The sequence below is a fragment of the Fukomys damarensis genome, unplaced genomic scaffold, assembly GCF_012274545.1.
Source record: "Fukomys damarensis isolate Sample0158 unplaced genomic scaffold, DMR_v1.0_HiC HiC_scaffold_24, whole genome shotgun sequence".
Classification (NCBI taxonomy): Eukaryota; Metazoa; Chordata; class Mammalia; order Rodentia; family Bathyergidae; genus Fukomys; species Fukomys damarensis.
Window position 1 is genome coordinate 70,239,671 of NW_022900936.1, and position 24,498 is coordinate 70,264,168.

The window sequence follows — 24,498 nt, forward strand, 5'->3', positions numbered from 1 at the left end:
ACACTTTATTTTCATCTTTTCATTCTCTCACATTTTTTTCTTTTCCCTTTTTGTTCTTCCCCTATGCATCACACCTTCCCTACACCTTTAGCTCCTTTCTTCCCATTTCTAAATGTCAGTAATCTTATTAGAATCTTATGCATTGTTGCAGAATATTCACACCAGGGAAACTATTTGGTATTTACACATGTGGGACTTACTTATTTCACTTAGGAGTATATCTTCAATATGTATCCATTTTCCTATGAATGAATCTATTCTCTCGCTCTTTATGGCTGAGTAATATTCCATTTTATAGAAAAACCACAACTTCTTTATCCAGTTTCCAACGGATGGGCAAATAGGTTGTTTCCAAGATTTAGCTATTACAAACTGTGCCGCTATAAACATGGGTGCACATACTTCTCTGTGATATGATTCTTTTAGTTCTCTTGGAAAGATACCCAACAGAGGGATGGCTGGGTCAAATGGAGCCTCCAGTCCAAGCTCTTTGAGGTATCTCCATATTGATTTCCATAGTGGTTGCACTAGTCTGCACTCCTAATTTTTTAATTCTACATTCCGTGCTCATCCCCAAACTCCACACTGCATTTCCCATTTTTTCCCCGTTAAGTTGATTGGTACATTTAAAGCAAACAACACAGTTACATTTAACATTGGGATATTGTACCTTTACATGATATGTCTTGGTTCTCATTTTTTCCCCTACCCCTGCTCTCCCTTCACCCTCTTCACCCTTTGCTATTTACAAAGACTGTGTTTCCATTTTGTCCTTTTTTCGCATTTTTCTTTTTCCTTATTTCCCCTCCCCTTCCCACTTCCACATTAGCCATTATCTTCCTATTTCACATTATCAATTATACTATTTGACCCTTATTTACACTTTTAGTTTTTCACACAGAGAAACTATTTGGTATTTACTGGTGTGTCCTATTTATTTCACTTAAGAGTATGGCCTCAATGTGCATTCATTTAGCTATACATTTCCCTAGTTTCTTATTCTTTATAGCTGAGTAGTACTGCATTTCATAGAAAAACCACCTTATTTATCCAGTCTCCAGTTGATGGGCATTTGGGATGTTCCCCAGTTTTAGCTATTACAAACAGTGCCACTATAAACATGGGTGCACATATATCTCTGTGGTATGATTCTTTTAATTCTTTTGGAAAGATTCCCAGAAGAGGGATAGCTGCATTAAATGGGACCTCTAGTCCTAGTTCTTTGAGGTATCTCCATATTGATTTCCACAGTGGTCGCACTAGTCTGCACTCCCACCAACAATGGAGAAGGGTTCCATTCTCCCCACAACCCCACCAACATTTGTTATAGGTTGATTTCTTGATAGCAGCCATTCTTTGTGGGGTGAGGTGGAATCTCAGTGTTTTCATCTGCATTTCTCGAATGACCAGTGATGTTGAACACTTTTTCATATACTTATTTGCTGCTTTTACTTCTTTGTCTGAAAATGTCTGTTCATTTCAGATGCCCATCTTTGAATTGGGTCTTTGTATTTGAGGGGTCTGAGTTTTTTGACCTCTTTATATATTCTAGATAGTAGTCCTTTGTCTGAGGAGCAGCTACTAAAAATTTATTCTGACATTGTAGGTGGTCTCTTAGCTCTATTGGTGATTTCTCTTGCAGTGCAAAAACTTTTTAATGCAGTGAGATCCCAGTTGTTGATTCTTTGTGCAAGTTCTCATGCTTCTGAGGATTGGTTCATAGAGTCTTCTCCTATGCCATTGTCTTCAAGAGTTCTACCTAAATTATATTCCAGTAAGTTCAGTGTTTCTATTTTGATATTTAGATGTTTAGTCCATTTGGATTTTAGTTTAGTGCATGGTGAAAGATAGGGATCTAGTTTTAATCTTTGGCAAGTTGAAAGTCAGTTTTTCCAACACCATTTATTAAAGAGGCTATTTTTCCTCTAGTGAGGATGGTTGGCTCTTTTGTCAAAGATGAAGTAGCTGAGTATGTCTGGTGTTTCTGCATCTTCTAATCTTTTCCATCGATCCTCTGGTCTGTTTCTTTGCCAGTACCATGCTTTATTATTATTATTATTTTTTTATCACAATGGCTTTGTGGTATAGCTTCAACTTGGGATTTGTGATACCCTCTACCGTATTTTTGTTGCCTAGAATTGCTTTTGCTATTCTAGGTCTCTTCTGGCTCCAAATGAATTTTTGGATTGTTTTCTCAAGTTCTGTGAAATCTACTGTTGGGATTTCAATCAGGATTGCATTGCATCTGTATAGCAGTTTTGGAAGTATGGCCATTTTCACTATGTTGATTCTTCCTACCCAGGAGCAAGGGATGTCTTTCCATTTCTTATATCCTCGTTTATCTCTTTTTTCAGAGTGCTATAGTATTTAGCGTAGAGGTCTTTAGTCTCCTTTGTTAGATTGATTCATAGATATTTTATTTTTTGGATGTTATTGTGAAAGGAATTGTCTCCCTAATTTCTCTCCCATTGAGTCTGTTATTTGTGTACAAGAACACTGCTGATTTTTGAATGTTGACCTTGCATCCAGCCACTGTATACTGAATCTGTCAATTAAGTATAAAACTCTTTTGGCAGAGTTTTTTGGTCTTCAATGTAGAGCATTATATCATCAGTAAATAGTGACAGTTTAACTTCTTCCTTTCCTATCTTTATTCCTTTTATTTCTTTCTCTTGTCTAATTGCTGTGACTAATGTTTCTAAAAGTATATTAAACAGGAGTGGTGATAGTGGACATCCTTGTCTTGTTCCTGATTTTAGTGTGAAGGTTTTCAGTTTTTGACCATTTAGAATGATATTGGCTGTTGGTTTTTCATAGATAGTCTTTATCAGGTGGAGATAACGACCATCTACTCAATTTTCTGTAGGATTTTTATCATGAATGGGTGTTGAATTTTGTCCAGTGCTTTTTCTGTAACTATTGAGATGATCATATGGTTTTTCTTATGTAATATAGTGTATTACATTTATTGATTTACATATGTGGAACCAGTGTATTACATTTATTGATTTACATATGTGGAACCATCCTGTATCCCTGAAATAAATCCAACTTGGTCAGGGTGTATGATCTTCTTGATGATCTTCTATATTCTGTTTGGCCAGTGTCTTATTGAGGATTTTTTACATCTGTGTTCATTAGGGAGACTGGCATGTAGTTCTCTTTTTTTGGTTGAGTTTTTCCTTGCTTTTGAAATCCAAGTAATACTTGCTTCCACGGATGAATTTGGAAGTATTGCTTCCCTTTCAATTTCATTGAAGAGTTTAAAGAGTAGTCACAATATTTCTTCTCTAAATGTCTTGTAGAATTCAGTAGTGAAGGCATCAGAACCTGGGCTTTTCTTTGTTGGTAATGTTTTAATCACATTTTCAATTTCACTGAATGTAATTGAGATATTTAGACTTTTTATATTTTCTTTGTTCAACTTTGAAAGTTCATATGTATCTAGGAATCTTCCCATTTCTTCTGTGTTTTCCATTTTACTAGAGTACAGGTTTTCAAAGTAATTACTGATGACCCTCTGGATTTCTTGTGGATCTGTTGTGACTTCAACTTTTTCATTTCTAATTGCATGAATTTGAGCCCTTTCCTTCCTTTTTTTAAAATCAGGTTGGCTAAGGGTTTATCAATTTTATTTATTCTTTCAAAAAACCAACTCTTCAATTAATTGAGTTTTTTTTATCATTCTCTTAGTCTCCATTGCATTAATTTCTGCTCTGCTCTTTAAACGAGCTCCTTGTACAAGCTTTTGGTTTGTTTTGCTCTTCTTTTTGTAGGAGTTTAAGGTTAAGCATTAGGTTGTTTAGTTGAGCTCACTCTGTTTTCCTAGTATGGGCATTTACTGCTATGAATTTCCCTCATAGAATTGCTTTCATTGTCTCCCATAGATTCCTGTATGTTTTATTGGCATTATCTAATTGTCTAATTTCTTCTTTAATTTATTCTGTGACCCAATGGTTGTTTATTAGGGTGTTATTTAATTTCCATGTGTTTGTGAAGTTCTCACAGTTTCTCCTGCTATTGATTCCCAGTTTGATTGTACTATGGTCTGATACTATACATGGGATAACTTCAATTCCTTTGCATTTACTTAAGCATGTTTTATGAGCTAGCATGTGGTCTATTTTGGAGAATGACCAGTGTGCAGCTGAAAAAAATGTATATTCTGATTTTGTGGGGTGGAACACTCTATAGACATCTACTAAGTCCATTTGTTCTAAGGCTTGGGTCAGTTCTGTTATTTCCTTGTTGATTTTTTGTCCAGATGATCTGTCTATTTGTGTCAGTGGAGCATTGAGGTCTCCCACTACAATTGTATTAGTGCTTATTTCATTTTTCATATCCATTAATTTTTTTTTGTATAGTTAGATGCATTAGTATTTGGTGCATATATATTTATGATTGTCATTTTTTCCTCTTGTTCCCTTTACAAGAATGTAGTGGCCTTTTTTGTCTCTATTAATTAGTTTTGGTATGAAATCTATTCTGTCTACAAATAAGATAGCTACCCCCACTGTTTTCTGGGCTCCTGTTGCACAGAGAACTGTTTTCCATCCTTTTACTCTCTCAGTCTATGAATTTCTTTGTGGATTAAGTGGGGTTCTTGTATACAGCATATTGTTGGATTTTGTTTCTTAATCCATTCTGCCAGCCTATTTCTTATGATTGGTGAATTGAGGCCATTAATATTGATGGTTATAACTGTTACATATTGACTTGTCATTGTCATGTTATTTTCCTGTTGTTGGTTCTTTTATTTTTTATTTTTTTCCCATCTCCCTTTAATTTCTTGCCTAGCCTGGTATATTTGCTCTATTAGCCCTTTTGGAGTTATGGCCTCCATTTTCTTTTTCCAGGATATTATTTAGAAGTGTTTGGAATGCTGATCTGGTGTTTGTGAAATTTCTCAGGTGTTCTTTATCATGGAAATATCTCATTTCCCCATCAATTTGAAAGACAGTTTTGCAGGATACAACAGTCTAGGTTGGTGGTTGTTTTTTCTTAGGACTTGAAATACCTCACTCCAGGCTCTCCTTGACTTGAGGGTTTGTGTTGAAAAGTCTGCTGTGATCTGATGGGTTTTCCTTTACATGTGATTTGTTTCTTTTCTCTAACTGTGTGCAGTATTTTGTTCTTCTGTTGGGTTTCCGGGATCTTGACTGTTATATGTCTAGGTGTAGAGTTTTTTTTGACCATGGCTATTTGGAGTCCTATATGCCTCACTTATCTGTATGTCAAATTCTTCCTCTCTGGGAAATTTTCTGTCATTAAATCTGTGAACAATTTTTTATGTCATTTGTTCTTTCTCCTGCTACTTCATGCATTCGTATCAGTCTTATATTATTCTTGTTTGCATCATCTAAGAGTTGTTGGATTGGTTTCTCATGCTCCCTTACTGTTTTTAAGAGGTCTCTCTTTTAATGATCATTGGCTGCAATCCTATCTTCTATATCTGAAATTCTATCTTCACATTCATTCATTCTGCTGCAAATTCTTTCTTTCTATAGAGTTTTAATCTCCTGGATATCTGTTTCAAGAATTTCATTTCTTTCCTATGCTGGGCACTCATGGTTTCCATTATAGTCCTGAGCTCATCTATTTTTAAAAATCTGTTTCTGTTCTAGAGTCTCTAATCATGTCTTTCATTCTTCTCACTACTCTGTGGTTATCTGGGAAATTATTTCTGTTTTGGATTTTTCTAGAGCCTCATTTATCTGTTACTTCTTGTGCTATTGATTCAAGTTGTCCAGATGGTTGACTGTCAGATTTTTCCACCTCATTTCCCCTAGAGTTTACCTTTAGTGAGGTGGAAGTCTGTGTTTGAGCCTTGTTGAAATTTCTTCTCATTTCTATTTTTGTTGTTGGTACTGTCCTTGTTTAATTCCTGAGTTACTCTCCTTGGTTTAATTCCTGTGATCTTCCAGATATAGCTGGTCTTTAGTTTTTGAATCTCCAGTGACTCTGAGGCAATCTCATTTTCATTATAGCAGGGAGGACAACTGATTAGATCAACCACAGCACCTTAGCCCAAGTGATAGAGTCAACAACACAATAGCATCAAGCACAGCTTAGAAAATGACAATTTGTGGTTAGTTATTACTCGATCACCTTTAACTATGTGAATGAAATAAAAATCGAGGACCAGCCCAAAATATGTTTATAGTGAATAAACTCATCAATATAGCAACTTTACCCTTCAGGATGGGGATTTAGAAGGAGTTGGGGAGGGAGGGATAGGTAGGGTAGAGAAAGGTTAGAAGTGAGGTCAGAGGACACAGGAAGACCACATAAAACTCTAGGGAGCCATTGAAGAGAAGAAGAGAAGACAGATCAAAATATACACAAGAACAGAACAAAGTAACAGCAATAGGGAGGCTACAGATTGTAATCACTTTCTTTGAAAACTAATAGCAATTGAGAGAAGGAAAAAGAAGAGAATGAAAAGAAAAAATAAATTCAAATTAGGATAGGAACAGGGACAAAAAGGGAGAGAAATGAAGATCCAGGTGGGAGAGAATGAGAGAGAAGAGAAATAAAAGAAGGTAAGGAAAAGAAGACAAAGGGAAAAAATTGAGAGAAGAAAAAGATAAAATTTAAAAAAATGATTAAAGATTACAGAAAAAAAGCCAGGTGTGGTGGCACATGTCTGTAATCCCAGCACTCGGGAGGCTGAGGCAGGAGGATTGCTATGAGATTGAGACCAGCCTGGGCTACATAGTGAGTTCCAGGTCAGTCTCAACTACAAAGTGAGACCCTGTCTCAAAAAACAAACAAACAAAAAAAAAAAGAGAGAAAAATATTACTTTGAAAATAAAAAATACAAATAGAAATAGGCAGCCTCCTTCAGGGTATGCCTCTGTTGACACAATAGACAGTGTGGGCAAGAGTGCACAGATCTAAGTTAGTCTCAGCAAGCCAGCAGCTGTCCCCTGAGGTTAGGGATGATTTCTGGCTGCAAAGACCAAGTTGAGATCTCTGACATCCTGCTGGGTTGAACTCTGCAAGGTTCTACTGCAGGTTGCAGCTGTCTTTCCCCTAAAGTTATAACAGGTTCCAGTGTGAGGTGCTGGACCCTCCAACTTACCAACTATGGTGGTGTGGTATGCCTTTATGGCAGAAATTTTCTTCACTTTTCCAGCATTCTTCAATTTTCATCTAGGAGCCTCAGAGAGGCCCTCTTTCTCTTGTTCATTGGGGGTGGGGGCATGGACACGTGCGGCTGGGCTCTGCTGTGCTGGGTTGAAGGGGCGGGTGCATTGTTTTGTTGTTGTTGTTGTTGTTGTTTTGTACTGAGGTTCAAACTTGGGCCCTTGTGCTTGCAAGGCAGGAGGCAGAACCAATGAGCTAAGCCCCCCAGTCCCCATTACCCATTTTTAATTCCTCTTCTCATTGCTAAGTTGTTCTTGGTAACATCATCACCCCACCTTTTAAGACTCCCCTGGAGTTCACCTGAAGGCCAAGCTTAAAGGAGAAAGGGTCCCTCAGCTATCCCTGTTCCTTGCATCCCCATGGTCTCCTAGGCTGATCTGAGTCTTTTGAAGTCCCTGACATGGTTCAGTTCTGTGACAACAGCAGATGAACCACATCCTACCAACCTGAGCCAAAGAAAATTGTCAAAACATTTTTCCTCCTCCCAGGAGAAAGGACAGATTCACTGCTTCATTCCAAGAAAGCTTTTTCTAAATGATGGTTCCTCTAAATTGTTTCTGCTCTCAGCTACTGGGAGACAGTGGGAGATGTGGTGCCATGTGTCAATAGACAGAATCTACATCAGAGAAATCTACTGTTTATGAAACAGAGGGTCTTGTTTGGAGCTCTGTTTCCGGCTGAAAATTTCCCCTCCTCAGTAAACAGAACATCATTTTCTGGGCGTTGAAGACAGTAGAGCTGTGTGGCTTCTGGTCAAAGGGCACACAGTGAGCAAGACTTTGCTGTGTTAAGCATACAGCCAGGAGGGCGGCTGCCTGTGTGGCCCAATGGACCAATCTGTTTCTTCTTTGCAAGACCATTTCTTTTTCTCTCCATGGGCTTTTGTCACTGTGAAAACTGTTCCACAGCAGGATGGAGGCTGAGGTCAACTGCCCCCCTGCTTCTGTGCTTTGCTTGCCATCCTGGCCCAGCATGGTCACACCTCCCACACCATTGCTTGCCTGACTGTGCTGGGCTTTCGTGGTGTTTGGGGAAATTCTCATGATGGTGTTCTTCAAGTGACGGTTAGCACACCACTTAGAAACAGTTTTGCCTACTGAATTAATCAAGGGTAAAGGTCAGGATTAACTTCCTTAATAATTGTGAAATATGGAATATTTGTAGGCTTTTTGTTTTCCTTTTTTCCTTCTGAAAAAAACCTAATCAGAGAGGCAATACTTATATCCAAGAAACAGAGTAAAGAATAAAAAAGCCCATGGGGTGTACAGTTAGGAAAGTAGTTCCCCTGTAGCCCTCTAGGATACCAAAGCTGGGTACAAATGTTTTGAGAACATCTAATTCAGTCTCTGAAACCATCTTTCACCTGATATAATGTCAAATGCATAGTGAATGTGCTAAGTCTGTTCCATGTAGTGTCTTGTTTAACCCTAGGGTAATTTCATGAGGCAGTTTGGATCCCTTTTACAGGAGGGGAAACTGAGACTCAGCAAGTCCAAGTGCTGGCCTTAGCACAGCAGAAGAAAGGGAGAAAACTAGCACTAAAATGCACACCCGGGATCCCTCCCCTTGGAATGGCTCTCCCCCTCTCCTGTTGCTCCCAGCACAGGAGGGTGCTGTAATGTTTCAGGGGCTTTGTACATCCAGTGCCCACCATTTTTATTTGCTTGTGTAATCCTCCTTCCTGCCCACACCCATGATCCACTTTGTACCATCACCAAAAGCACACATCCTGCAGAACACAGTTTGGACAACCCCGATCTGGGTCAGTGTTCTCATTTTAAAAGGGAGACACTTAGGCTGCCTAAGAAAGGACTCTCTTCCAGTTGCACAGCTGGTGAATGCCAGCGTTGGCACCATGAGGCTGTCCCCATCTCAGGTCGATGCTCTGCAGTCTGTTCTGCTGAACGTCACTATGTCTAAACCAGACCCTGAGCCCACAGACACAAGACAGTGCGGCTTTCTAGGCCAAGTGTCAGAACTAATCCCCTGCAAGACGATGGCTAAATCAGCCTCTCATTAGATGAACAATAATGCTCAGGCTTGCAGGGTGCTGTACCACTTATGAAATGCTCTCTACACAGCTTTCTGTTTCCAGGCCTCTGGGTGTATTCGAAATACCTCAACAATGAGGCCTTGTTCATAAATTATGTACCTTCCAAAATAAACTCGGAATCAATCAAATGTTAAGTGTGGAAAGAGCACCACGTTCCAACTCGTAGAATTCAAAGCGCTAGGAAGGCATGGAAATGAACACAGTTGTATGCTAATAGCCTTAGGGAACAGTTTCACCCATGAATGAGAAGGCTCAGGGTAGGATGAAGAGCCAGTGAGCTGCCTTAATTCTCACGTTTGACAGGAATTTAGTCCTGAGTAACTACAAATACAAACATGCTTTTCTCCAGATACAAGCAACATAGCCCTTTCTCCTGAGGGCAGTGTGTAGAAAGCAGAAGAGAATGCTGTGTGAAGATGGGCTATAAAAGCAGGTCATGAGCAGGAGATGTGGAAAGGGCATTATTATGACAAGGTCTGGTGTGCAGAAGCGAGCTACTTGGAAGAAGAATGGTTTTCCCCTACATATCTCTGAACTGTAACATTGGCAATGATGATGGCTTTACAAGTTTCTCTACTTAATTTTTTCCCTTATAAGCAAACGGTAAACTAGTAACATCCCAAAGAGCACGCCAATCACTTCATCCCACCTACCATGTCTTTTCATCCTTTGGCTGGCAACCAGCGTCTGACTCCTGTTAGGCGTCTCCTCTTCCCATTATCTGCCTGTTCATCCTGCACAGCCCGATCCAAAGTCCCCTCCTCTAAGTCTCCCTACACTTCCCATAGGGTTTGTTAACACCTCCCTTTGTGCTTCCGAAGTCTACCACCAAATAATAGTTCTTTTTCATGCCTAATGTGGTCTGGCATTTTGCATATATTATCTCTCTACCCATTTGGTAAGGAAACTGAGGCTCAGTTTGTCCAGGGCCATGCAACCAATAAGTTGCATATAGCCAAGAAAGCTAGATTTTGCAGTCCAAATATGTTAGGCTCCAAAGTTCATGCCTTACTCTTACAGAATGAGCAGTTTTCCTTCCCCTGCTCTCCCCACTGCCAAATTCAGTGATTAATATGTTTCCTACTCTCCTGATGTCCTAGAGACTGAATTTCTCTAAGGCCGCCTGATCTTATCTTTGTGCCTGGTGTTTAGTGGGTGCTAAACAATCAGTGATTCGATGCATTTTTGAATAAGCAGCATATTCCTTTACATTACTGGTTGACTATGCCCTTCTTGTGATAAGAGCATGATAAATGTGTGCCCTCAAACCAAATCCTCTCTACTCCTACATGCAATGGGAGCGTTAGATGTTTCTCAGCCCACAGATCGGCATAGATGGCCAACCCATCATTTCTTCAGTTTTACTGAAATATACACCTTCAGGGAACCTGGTTAACATACAGATTCTGGCTCAGAGGGGCTGGGGTAGGGCAGGATGGTCTGTATTTTTGGCAAGGTCTGGGAAGCCATATTTTCTTTTCTCTCTCTTTTTTTTTTTTTTTTTTTTTTTTTTATATGGTACCAGGGATTGAACTTGGGTCCTTGCACTTGCAAGGAAGGTGGTAGAACCACTGAGTAAATCCCTGGTCTTGGGAAGCCACATTTGAAGACCCTATGTGAGTCTTTTGGGTGTAAACATAGAAGCAGCTGCCAAATGCACTTTTTTTTTTTTTTATATGGTACCAGGGATTGAACTTGGGTCCTTGCACTTGCAAGGAAGGTGGTAGAACCACTGAGTAAATCCGTGGTCTTGGGAAGCCACATTTGAAGACCCTATGTGAGTCTTTTGGGTGTAAACATAGAAGCAGCTGCCAAATGCACTTTTTTTTTTTTTTATATGGTACCAGGGATTGAACTTGGGTCCTTGCACTTGCAAGGAAGGTGGTAGAACCACTGAGTAAATCCGTGGTCTTGGGAAGCCACATTTGAAGACCCTATGTGAGTCTTTTGGGTGTAAACATAGAAGCAGCTGCCAAATGCACTTTTTTTTTTTTTTATATGGTACCAGGGATTGAACTTGGGTCCTTGCACTTGCAAGGAAGGTGGTAGAACCACTGAGTAAATCCCTGGTCTTGGGAAGCCACATTTGAAGACCCTATGTGAGTCTTTTGGGTGTAAACATAGAAGCAGCTGCCAAATGCACTTTTTTTTTTTTGTTACCTTTGGGTGATAACAAATAGTCAAACCTGTCATATGCATTATTTTCCTTCCAAAGGAGATTTCTGAATGCTCATGAGATTTTTAAATGTGTTAGCCAAATATGTAAGTCATGCCTTGCACCATAAATATTTGGCAGCATACACATTTGTTTTTGCCTGTAGCTTTGGTTTAATTACATGCTATCAATAAATCAGAACTAAATGAGGAAGAGGAGACACTCACTGGAAGATTCCATTCCTGTGACAGGGAAATTAGGAGCAATGGGGTAGGGAAAGGAAGAATGGTAACTCACAGCAGAGGCTTGCCAGCTAGCCTCGGTGTTACTTGGCTGCCCTGGTAGACTGGGAATGAGCCCCTGGTTGCATTTTTATCAGGAAGGATCCCACCCTTCCTCATTTACATGCCCTGTGGCCCCATTTCCTGCAGTCTTCTCTGCTCCTGGTAAACAGTTAGTGATGGCTTACTGATCTCAGTCCTTTGAACCCCACACAGTCCCTTTGCTGGTGTGCCAAGTCTTTCAGAGGTCAAGCTTCCTGGTCCAAGACTTTGAAAGGAAAACACTCTCTTTCTGTCTCCTTTTCCAGATGTCCCTGGGCCAGCAGCAGTCAGCAAGAGCTGTGGCTTGCTTGAGATGCAAGGGGATGTGTTCAGGCTTCGAGCCACATTCGTGGAGGTAACAGGTTCAGTGTGTGTGGAGGGGTACTCTGCCTGCCTTCATGTCTTGGCTGTCCTTTCTGGGAATTCTGTAGATTCCCGTGCTGGGATTGCTTAAGATGCATGCAGCATGGGAAGGGGTGGCTGAGGAGGGAGAGCTCTCTTGCTAGGCTCAATTCAGAAAGGTTGGTGGGGTGCAGAGATCAGAAGAAGGAACTTAGTGCTTCCTAAGCCACTTGAAGGTGGAAGCCACCAAGCCAGGGCCATCAAGGTTTGCTGTGGGAAGGGATGGATGGGCAAAGGTGTCTTTGAGGTAGGACGATCTCCCCAAGGGATTGGTGGCTAGGCTTGATTTCTCCCCACTGTATTATCTGTCACCCCTACAGGTAGGTCCTGATCTAAGGGTGGCCGCTGGGAAAAGTCATCCATCACAGTCTTTTAGGTCCAGGACCTGGTATTTGTATTCCCACAGGAGGGCCATTGGGTCCAGTTTGACTTGCAGAGGTTTTCTTTCTCTTCCACCAAGGTTTCTGACAATAAGGCTGAGGCTGCCACACTGTACAAGGCTGTGGCATTGTTCACGCCAGCACTTATGTGCACAGTGCCTCCTGGAGGTGTTCAGGGCACAGCGTGTGGGACTATCCCTGCTGCCCTGGGAGAGGGAACCTAGGCTCTGGAGCATGAAAGCAAGGACTTTATTTTGTCAGTGCTTTAGTGTCCCTTGGGTACTCAGAAGGGGGTCAAAGTTCAGAGGGATTTTCTCCAAGATGCTGACTTCCATTGTGAAATGGCAAATACAAAAATGTCACTTAAACTGGGTGATTGCTTTTCTACTGAGATAATCCTACGCAGTATTGTTATTAGTATCTTCATTTTATAGATCAAGATACCGAGAGTGGGTAACAGGGAGACAGTTACTAAATGGCAGGATTTGAACTTCAATCTGCATGAAATATAATCCCATGTTCTTCACTATTCTAGAATAGGGTGGGCTTTTAAAGCAGACCATCTTTAACTCTATTCCTTGAAAGTCTTCAATCTCAGAGGATCTTATATGGTCTTCTGGATAGAAAGGACCTTCAAGTTTGCCTAACCCATCCAGTGCAAACTTTCCTTCTACAACTAAAAGACACCCAGAAAGAGAACTCCCTGTACTTCTCTTTCCACTGTAGCTCTTTCTGGCCTTGAAGGGGGTCCACTTACCTATCTTTTAAACCCTGTTTCTTATATCTTTTTGCCAGGGCTTCAGATACTATTGATTCCTCTTGAGCTCTTTTAAGACAGCCAGGAGGTATCACTGTAAATTTCATGGGAAGAGGAGATGTTCCCTAAATACACCCAGCAAGTTAGTTTGAATATTTCCCCTTTTTTCCAGGAGCACAGTCCTGAGCTGCCTGTTTGCCAACATCCAAAAATGGTCATTTTATATAATTTGTCTGATTTTCTGCTTATGTATAGGAGAGAACAACTCTCGACCTTGTTCTTCATGACTAGCAGCAGAAGTCTCAGCATGATTTTAATCTCTATATTAGCCTATCATCCTGCAAATGATTGGAGCATCAAGTGAATTTCTCTTTGAGAAATATAGGTTATACAGACTGCAGGTTATAGGTCCTGCATAGCAAATGTTGTCTTTGGTTCCTGCAATGCTAACAGGAATTTAAATTCACCTCCTGTTGAAGCCAGTAAACCACAGGCCCTTAGTGGGAAATCCTATCAAAAACCTCCATGGTCCAATTTTCATTCCATCAAATGTTTGAAATGATTTAAAAGGCCAACGTACTGATACAGGAGAAATATAACTCCCAACCTGTTAGATGCCAGATGTGCCAAGTTCATGTGCCCTGAAATCAAAGAATGAATTTCAAGGAGCAGTGGAGGATAAGAGTAGGAAAGATTTATTGAGAGGCAGTTCATGAGCCAGAAAGGGTCCTAAGTAGATCTCCACCAAGGCCCTTTGTCAGGGGTAATTTATACAACACAGTCGCAGTGTGGGTATAACATGGGTCGTCTACCTGTGATCAACCAATAGGATTACAAATATAGGTGCTTATCTAATATTGGCCAAATAAGGACATGAGTCACATAGCAAGACTACAGGGAGGCATGTGGGGGAAGGGATGGGTCCAGATGCTCTGGATATCCATCTGGGTGATTGATGCCTGTCTGGACTTCCTGGACCAGGGGGTGTTAGTTACAGTATAATTCCAAGGTACTGCTTATCCCTTAGGGAAGCAGGTAGGTGTGGCCACTACATATCTATCTTGAGCCCTGGCCTTCAGGTGCACCTCCAGCCACAATTCTGATGTCTTTATTTTTCATAGCCTTCCTTGAGAGCTCAATACCTCTCTGAATGTATATTAATTTCTGTCTAACTTAGCTGCCTGTAATAGTGCCAGTCAGCCTAGTTTAATAGGGAAGTCCCTCCAGTAACCATCAGAGCACAGAATCCAAGTCCAGGCTGTGGGTGAAGATTGCAGCCATGGCCATTTTATACTGCCAAGGCTCTTTTGGAATGTATCTGTGTTCCCAGCAATCTGGATCCCTGGAAAAAGATGGGGTAGACTGGGAGGGATGCCTCTCTCATTTATTATTATCAAGTCCTAAAAGTATGTCTGGAGACATGAAGGTTGTGAATGGGTGGGGAAATAATGTAGATGCAATCTCAAAGAACATCTCATATTTGTTAACATTTTCCATTTCAAAATGTTTTGCATTCCCAATATCCCTAATAGCATCCTGAAATTCCACACTAACCAAAAGAACCCAGGGCAGTTTCCTCATTCAGTTCCTTACATGGAAGGTATAGGGAGGACAGAAGGACAGTCGGCACTCAGAGGGCTTGGGTCAGGGCTGCCCTGTGTCCTCCTACACTGGGCTTTCCTCCCCTGCCTCCTTCTTCCCCTCCTGCCACTTCTGGTGCTGTTGCTTTTACACCCTCTAGAAATGTCTTTGCCTTCCTCCACTGAAGGGAGAGGCAAGAGGATACTATGGATCATGAATAAAAAAGCCCCAGTTTTCACAACAGGCAACCCCTTCCTAGGAGGCTGAAAAGAAAAGACTTCTCACTCTTGTCTTGTGGTGACCACTCTTAAGGTCCTCTCTCTCCTGTTGTGCTAGAGTGAATCCTTGAGATCATGGGTTTTAACACTGCTCACAATGCTGCTTGCTGAGTGTGAATTTAAGATGTTTGAGATGCCACACTGTACGTCAGTGTGTCAAAGACAAGGAGCAGCCTTATGCTAAAGGAAAGGGTTTAGCTTTCTTTAGCCCACTGTATCCTGTAGCTCATGACCCTGGAGTGCTTAGCTCTTGTCTACATGTCACCTATTAACATCCTGCGTAGCTGCTTGGCCCAGAACCACCCCAGACCTTAGCTAAACCTTAGTCAGCTTTCTGTTATGGTTCCCTTCTGCTTTTCTCTCCTTCTCTTGTCCTGTCAGTGAGCTTGGAGTTTGCAATGGGCTTGCTCCCTTTCAAGTAGATGAGAGCATCCCAACCCTAGCACTATTGGCATTTGGGGCACGAAAACTCTCCATGCAGGAACTGTGCTGGGAATCACAGGGTCCTGCCCACTAGACAATGCCGCCAGGAGCAACTCCTTCATCCCTGGGATGGCAGATATTGCTCCTGGGGGCTGGAAGTGATCCAGGTTGAAGAGTCATTGATGCAGAGCATCAAAGCAGCCTCTGCTAGCTCCATAGTCAGTATTTGTGATACATGATCAACCTCCCACGCTGTGATAAGTACATCTACTACAGGCCTGCCCTGCCTGGCCTTCCTGTGCTGTGGCTGGTGCTGGCACAGCTTACTTTACTTAACAAGCTCTTGACTTGCACAACCTGGAGGATCTGAAACACAGTGCAGCAGGTATATGGTGACAGGCTGGAAAGGATGGGGAGCAGTTCCCCCCTCACCGTGGAACTCTCTGGGTTTCTAAACCTTGACAGCATGACACAGAGCAGCCAAACACTTCATGCTTTTAATTGTCAGAGGGATGAATCAGGCTTTCAAGTGAACTTGGACTTTCCCCATGATATGTTTCCTTTTCCAGTCTCCTGACAAAACCTTCCCGGTGAACATCATCTCTCCAGCTGGAGGGATTTTTATCAACTTGCCCCCCAGTTTCTTGAAGAAAATTCCCACTGGGTTCTCACTTCTGTGTGCATTTTAAAGGATTTAGGGTTGCTGGAGTTCTAAGGCTTATGCATCTTGGGGGACAATGTCAGTAATTATTTAGGGAAAGGGTCAGCAAATTTCTTGTGTTAAGGCAGATATTTTAGGATTGTGGGCCAGATGGCTATCAACTCTGTCCTTCTAGCCCCAAAGCAACCATAGATAGTGTGAAAATGAGTGAGCACGACTGGGCTCCAATGAAACTTTATTTACAAAACGCACCAGGTCACAGAAGCTCCAGCTCTAGAGCATCAGTAAGGAACAGATTAGCCTTTGTCTTGGCAATGCAAGCTTCTCTAATAACGTTTACATCTTGCATTCCTTACAGATAGACTGATAGGTTTCCTGACCCCAAAACCCTTTTGTGTCAGGTTACCATTTGTCTGCTGCCTGCCTTTCCAAGTTAGCAAAGGTGATCTGTGAGCTTGTTTTCAAAGGGGCAGAGGCTCCCCTGGCAGCGTCTCACTTCTGGGGCTTGATCTCACTTGTTCCTACCCCTCCCCACCCCCCAGGAAAATATGCAAATCATGCAAATGCAGCCAGGAAGACCACTGCCTAACCTCGGACCTAGAAGATGATCGGAAAATTGGCCGCCTGCTGATGGACTCCAAGTACTCTACCCTCACTGCCAGGGTGAAAGGAGGGGATGGCATCCGCATTTACAAGAGGAATCGAATGATCATGACCAACCCCATTGCCACTGGGAAAGACCCCACCTTTGACACTATCACCTATGAGTGGGCTCCCCCTGGAGTCACCCAGAAACTGGTAAGTGCTTCTTCCAGTCCAGTGAGTGTTTTCCTATCTTTGTAAATATTAGCTATGTGAAGGGTTCCTGAATTTCCAAGACAAGGTAGCAAGAGGGAGGGTTGCCAAAAGGTAGGGATGACCTTTGCTTCAAGCCTGCTCCTGAAGTGAAGACTCTACAGGCCATAGTCGTCCAGCTCTGGTACAGGGCATTCGCTGTTGGCCCGGACTCCTGGTCCTGCTGACTGACCAGGGGATGTTTCATCATGTGTGCTCATGTCTGTCTGTGAGTTTTTCTTTGTTTCCCCTCAGTGTGGCCTGAGATATGCCCCCTGCCAGCCTTCTGGAGAGCAAGAAACAGTCCTCCCTTCTTCCTAGAAGTGGAAACCTCTGAGTCCTAGAGGGGAGAACCAAACTTAGTTTCCTCATTGAATCTAGAGCTCCACATTGCAGAATCCAGAGTACCGATGCACTTTAAATGACTCCTCAGGTGACTGCTGCAGCCACCTGTATAAAGCAGTGCACCTGCCCAAGGCTCCTCAGACCTTGTTGTGTGTAAAGGTCATCTGGGAGCTCACTCAAATACATCCTGTAGGGTCAGGACCCTCCTGGGTTGCTGCATGCCTGCAGAATGCCAGGTGACACTTTTAGGCCTGGCTCCAGACCACACTTAGAGTAGCCAGGAGCTGCGTAATTTCTACAAAGTGATGAGATTTGAAAACAAGAACAAAAAGGTTCCACAGTGTTAGAGATGTGTACCTAGCATTTCATGTCTCTCTTGGAAGAGAGAGGATCTTGTGGAGTCCTACATGGTCCTCTCATGGCAGGTTCCTTCCACGGCTCCTATCACTCCCATGTCATTCAAGACTGTATGGCACATTGACTTCCTCTCCATTCTGGAACACACCAGGCTCTTGTCCTCCTCAGGGGCTCTGCACTTGCTTTTCCTGCTATTTTCACTGTTCCTTCCCTGCTCTCTGGTGGCTGTGTCCTCTGACAGTCAGGGGTCAAGCTGGCCTTCCCTGATGACCCCATTAAGAATAGATACTACACATCCTCCTACATGTTGTCTCTCTTTCTATATCTTTATTTGTCAGGGGGAGGCATCAGGATTGAACCCAGGAATGCTCTACCACTGAGCTACATCCTCAGCCTTTTTATTTTTGATACAAAGTCTCACTAAGTTGCCCAGACAGAACTTGAACTTGCCATCCTCCTGCCTCAGGATCCCTCAGTGCTGGGATTACTTGCATGCATTGTCATGCCCAGATTTTTTCCATTTCTTTGAAGGCTTTATTGCAATTAGTAATTTTTGTGTGTATATTCATGGTTAGTTATTATCTCTTCTGCACATTGGAGCCATGTGAAGCCATAAGGGCAGACCCCATGTCACACCATGTCATCCCAGCACCAAGCACAATGCAGGTGTGTACGTCTGCTTCCCATCACTGTAACAGAGTACTGGAGAAAATCAAATTAGAAAAAGCTCCTAGTGCTACAGGCTTGGGTCTGGGACTTGGCCCCATTACTCTGGAGCCTGTGGTGGAGCAAAACATCACAACAGGGACATCAGGAAAAACAAAACCACTCACCTCAGGGTCAGAAGCAGAGAGAGAGAGGGAAGAGACCGGGACCCTACAGTCCCGTTTAGGGCACATCTTCAGAGATCAGAGCCACCCACCAGGCCCCACTTGTAAAAGTCCCACCACCTCCCAAGACTGACATTGTGGGAAACGAGGGGCCTCGTTTACCAGAGGGACCTCTGGGGGACACTCAAGGTCCATGCATAGCAGCAGGCCACATGGGAAGTATATAGGTGCAAGAGACTCTTTTATGGAAGGAATTGGCAAGTGACACACAGGCAGCAGAATGGAAGTAAAATAACAAAAGTTTACTCCATCTATGGGGTCGATCACACCTAATGGTGGTGCCCTGATTGATCCCCAGTGATGGAGTAAACTTCTGTTATTTTACTTCCATTCTGCTACCTCTCTGTGTGTCACTTGCCAATTCCTTCCATGGCAACTCCAAGTGTGGTCCAGTCGGACCTGTTCCCTAAAATCGTTCTGACTGGTGTGGACTAGGAGAGTACAGACACTGCAAACAGATGTTGGGGAAAGCTTGTAGTAGCGTGGCAGCCAGCTGTGTGTGACAGGAAGCCTCATCTCACTGAACAGACTCTGGCTGTAGCAAGGCACGCGTAGGCTCTCCAGAGGCATAAGCTGCGTCTCATGCACAGGGACACCACAAATCATTCTGCACAGTGTGGCAAACAGGACCCACAATGGTCCTTTGGCACAAGGAGTGTGACGGGCACATTTCTAAGGTGTCACTTCTAAATCAAGTGAAGAGAGATTCAGGATTTTTAAAATTAAATTATACTCCTTGAAAAGCATAAAGCACAGTTTAAACTGCAGCATTCATGAGCTCCACCACCCAGGATGTAGGAGTTTCTTACACTTAAGGAAGCGGAGCAGTTGCACTGGCCTTGTGTGGCATGGCAGGCTGGTCCTGGACCACAGAGGCCCTGGCAGAGTGGGCACATGCCAGGTGGTCTGGAACTTGGCCCTGCTTCCAGTACCCAGTCTGGGTAAGCTATCAAGTGGGTCTCCATGATGTCCGAGGAAACTAGACAAGCAGCTCATAAAGGAGCTGGCTGTAGGGATCCAGAATGGGCTGGTGAAAAGGCCAAACTAGGGCACCAGCCTAACTGGGGAGGCATCACAGGGCTGTGATTACTGCTGGCTCGTAAAACCTCATGACTGTCAAGAGCGCCCACATCTGCCCTGCAGCTGGTCTGCCTGAGCAAGCCACGTTTCTGGGATTGGCCGGCTCTCCCTTCCCACTCACTTTCCCAGCAATTTTTTAAATTATCAAGTGATCAGGATGGATTACCTTTTGGAAATTGTACAGAATTTTGCTGTCTCTCCTACTTCCCAACCAAAATGAAGGCCAGGGAAATTCTTCAGCCTTTCAAGCTAGTAAAAAATAAAAACAAAAACCCTGATTGCTCCTGTTTATGAAGTACTTTATACCAGCCACTAAGAGCTTTCCATGTGCCATCTCAGTTAATTTCTCAACACTGGCAGAGATGTAGTTATCCCATTCATGTGCACAGGGGGAAGTGGGGCTCAGAGAGGGGCTGTAACTAACCTGATGCCACACAGCTGATGTTAGTGGTAGAGCCAGGCCTTAAACTTGGGCCTCCCTGCCTCCAAGTCCCTAGCCCACCTGGCCACTAGAACTAGCAGGTAGGAGGGGAGACAGAAAGGAGCAAATGTTAGTAGTGGGCTGATATGTTTAGAGAAGGCTTGCAGGAGAGGAAGAAACCTTGAAAGCTAACCAGGATTTGAGGGCAGGCAAGAGGGAGAAGACAAAGGACACAGATATCTTGTGGGCTTCTCTGTATGCATCTCAAGAGTACCCCACCACTTCCTGTGCTGAGTATGTCACAGCCCCATTTTACAGGGGAGCAGAGAGGCTTTGGAGGAGCCTGTGAGGGTCCGTGCTCACCACACCTCCCCTCTGCCCACCCTGCGGCAAATGCTGCTGTCAGTCAGAGCATTGTCTCTGGAGCCCTCCCCAGTGGTCACTGCTGACTGGGGTGGCCTATGGGGCAAAGCCTGTTTATCTACTCCTTGGCTGACAGGAGGAGGAGAATCAGGATGAGAGGCTTAGGCCTGGGTATGCTGAACCCCATGCCTAGCTCAGGGAACACACTACGAGGCCTGCCACTTTGCTCTCTGTACTTTCAATTTCTCTCCCGATACAAAGAAAACTGGAAACTTTCCCACTGTGTATGTCACACATAACACCAAACAGCTCAGAAAGGTCTTTAGGACAAACTTCACACCTAAACCAGTCTTTTCCACTGGTCTGAGAAGATGCCTTTTGCCAGAGCCTTGGGAAACATGACTCTCCTGGGTCAGCCTCCTGGGGAGATACCTGAAGTCACAGCAACCACAGGCAACTGCTGGGACCCAGGGCTCTGTCCCTGTCCTCCCCTTCCCGCTGGTTGACACTGAGGGCCACATGGAGGGGCATCCTCCTTCTTCTCCTTCTCCCTTCTCCTTTCTCTCTTCTCTCTTCTTTCTTCTTCTGTACCAGGGATCGAACTCAGGTCCTTGCCCTTGGGAGGCAGGCACCAGTATCACTGAGCTACATCCCCGGCCCTGGAGGGGCACCCTGAGGCATTGTGCAGTACTGATGGACCCTCGGAGCCCCAGGCCATCCTGGAGTTGCAGCACACACAGCCTTGACAATAGAAAGTCAGAGCACCAGTGCTCAGCTGGGGTTTTGAGCTGCAACAGGAACACTGGGTCCCAGAAAGGAAATCTCCTTTTCCCTAAATCCCGACCAGGCTCCCATCTACACAGATGCCCAGGGCCAGCATGGAGCTATGAAGGGACACTGTGAATGCCACAAACTACCTTATGTTAAAATGATCTACACTTTTCTAAGCAAAGCAATTTTAAAACTCTGTTGACTTTTTAAAATTAGAAGTATTGCCCTTGAGGTAAATGAAGCAAAAGTATTGCTTTTAAGGGAACAAGACCCAGGTTGCAAAGCAGCAAATCTATAATACACACCTAGAATGAGCTGTTAGTGTTTAGAACATGAATCTGTGGCTACGACTTCAGGCAGAATAAACACTCACTTAGGCCCCTCTGGTGTGTTGCTAAAGCACCACATTTCCTGGAATATCTTTGGGTTTTGAAGACACCCGAAGCCTCTAGTGATCCTGCACCCGTCTCGCCTCAGGTCTTCACCTGGGCTCACAGCCAGTTTATCTTCCACTGTGACGTGCTGTCCCCAAAGGCTTAAAAAGCAATGGGTCAGCCTGATGCTGGATGGAACCCCCAAAACTGTCATATTAAAGCAGTAGTTTAGGTGAGGTCCAGAAGCCCACTTTCTGCCTCAGTAACTCAGCCTGTTGCTCATAATGCAGTTTCCTGGACCCCACACCTTACCTGTTGTTTGAGATCTTGACTGAAGGCTGGTGCTTGAGAATCTGCATTTGCAGTAACCATGGCTGTCACACGCTGTGTCGTGGGAGAAAGACTGATTTGAAGTGTGCAGTGTGTCCAGCTGCAGTCACAGATTTAAAACAGTAGAAAAGTCACAGATGGGGAGAAAGAGGAGGGAAAAATCAGTAAAGTGTATGGTTGAGGTGCATGGTACTGAATCCCACAACCACTGTAGGTTTTAGCTCCTCATTTGACCTGTGCACAAAGAAGATGGGAAGTGACTTTCGTCACACAGCCTAGAGCCAGGATTTCAGTTCACAACAGGCCAAGAAGTCCAGAGCTATCACTCTTGCTATTAAAGCAGAAGGAACATTGGCTCCCCAGTGTGGGTAGGTGGAGCCATTAAAGGGGGTGAGCCTGAGTATAGCAGAAATAGATAAGGAATAGAGCTCTGCCAAAGCATAGAGCACTGCTTATAAGAACAGGAAAGATGAGAGAAAGCTTTTCTCCAGGGAGCAGTGAGTAGAAATGAAGCATGTCATCGGTAGAACCAATGAGAAGACAGTCCCAGGTGGGCATGGGGCGTAGGAGGCTAGTCACCATGCATTACTGTGGTCATTACATGGCAAGGGTTTTATCAGCTGGCTACCTTCCAGGAATGGTATCAGAGAAGAGGTGCAGAAGTAGCAACTTTCAGCTAAGTTTGGTGGTATGTGCCTGTAATCTCAGCACGGAAGGTGAAGGCAGGAGGATCGTGAGTGTGAGGCCAGCCTGCACTGCACATCAAGACCCTGTCTCAAACCATCCCCTCCAAAATACATAAATAAATAAATAAATAAATAAATAAATAAATAAATAAATAAAAGAAAGTAGCAACATTTCTTTGGTGATAGAGGCAAAATTATAATCATTACCATACTTTCAAGTCAGAGCACAAAGCAAAATGATCTTTTTTTTCCACATTCTGATAGAAATATAAACTAGTAGGGATCAACTTTCTCTCCCCATTGCCATCCAAAGATGAAAGCTACATTGAGTGTTTGGGGAATAAGCAATAGAATAATGCTACTGATTGTTGGCAAGAAGAGATACAGGTAATTACTCTGGGCCTGGGGAGGCAAAGCAATTGCCTAGCATGTGTGAGGCCCTGGGTTCCACACCCAGCGCTGCCAAAGGAAAGTTCTGTTTCGTGTAGCATGAACACAGGCTATGACAACCATCAGAGAACGGGACCTGCTGATAGAAGACTCATTTTAAATCACATACGCACACGCACCTACATACACCCACACTCACAGAAAACAGCATTCAAATAAGGTTTTTGTTTTGGTACTGGGGATCAAACTAGGGACCTTGCACTTGCGAGGCAGGCGGTGGCACCACCGAGCTGAATCCCCGGCCCTCAAATGAGTTTTAATAAATGCACGGGAAAAACTCTGGATGATTAAACACAAGTCGACATCAAGCCATTGCTGTGGCCAGTGAGACAGTGTTCTTTAACTGCTTTTTTAGTCCAAATGCAGCACACTTACAGTAGAGGGGGCTGTGTAGCCTGTGTGCACAGCATGACCAACTCTGAGGCAGACACTCGTCCACAGCGCTGTCACTGCCACCAACTGATCTTCCACACAGCCAGAAAGAGCCTATCTTCCTTTACCTTCTCTTTTTTCACCTGCGTTTTCTTATTTGTGAGAATGGACAGGTATTGCTTTTGTAATTGGGAAACAAAGCTATATGAAATTTCAAAAAGGATGATAGTAGTTGCAATTGCTAGTAACACCGGAAGCTTCAGAGCCCACCCATGTGACCCTGTCCCCCTCCCCACCAGGGCCTGCAGTACATGGAGCTCATTCCCAAGGAGAGGCAGCCAGTGACGGGCACCGAGGGGGCCTACTACCGCCGACGCCAGCTCATGCATCAGCTCCCCATCTATGACCAGGACCCCTCTCGCTGCCGGGGACTTTTGGAGAATGAGCTGAAGGTGATGGAAGAATTTGTCAAGCAGTATAAGAGCGAGGCCCTGGGGGTGGGCGAAGTGGCCCTCCCGGGGCAGGGTGGCTTGCCCAAAGAGGAAGGAAAGAACCAGGACAAGCCAGAAGGTACGGAGACCACTGCACCCACCACCAATGGCAGCCTTGGCGACCCAGCCAAAGAAGTGGAATACGTGAGTGTCCCCTGCCTCTGGCATGGCTGAAATGGCCTGGGTCCAGGGCCACGTGTCCTTTCGGGGCCCTGTCACACAGCGCTGTGATTGTGCACTGACGCATGCGTTCATGCACCCTGCAGGTATTTGTTCATACTCTGTGCCAGGTACTGTGCTGGGAAAGGAAGGTCACTGCCCTTAAAAGTCTCATTGTCCGGGGGAGGGCATAGATCAGCATGCTGTGACTGCTCAGAGAAAGGGCATCTAACAATATTTGGGGGGCCATTGCAGGATTCAAGAAGGGGCCAACTGGAGCATGAGGAATAACGAGGGGGCATCTGTGCCTCAGGCTTTGAGGGGTCAAAGTGCTCTCCACCAGAGAGGTATACACGTGCAAAGGAAGATCCAAGTTTATGAGCGCATGGTGTGGTCAGAGGAGTTAAACCACC

General features: G+C 43.9%; 1 protein-coding gene across 1 annotated transcript in view; it reads left to right on the forward strand.

Moving 5' to 3' along the window:
* Lmcd1 (LIM and cysteine rich domains 1) overlaps positions 1–24,498 on the forward strand; it is a 67,291-nt gene that overhangs the window by 25,165 nt on the left and 17,628 nt on the right. The window contains exons 2-4 of the mRNA XM_010618663.3: positions 11,947–12,035; positions 16,705–16,960; positions 23,735–24,070. Coding sequence (XP_010616965.1) covers positions 11,947–12,035; positions 16,705–16,960; positions 23,735–24,070 — 681 coding nt within the window. The remainder of the gene's footprint in view (positions 1–11,946; positions 12,036–16,704; positions 16,961–23,734; positions 24,071–24,498) is intronic.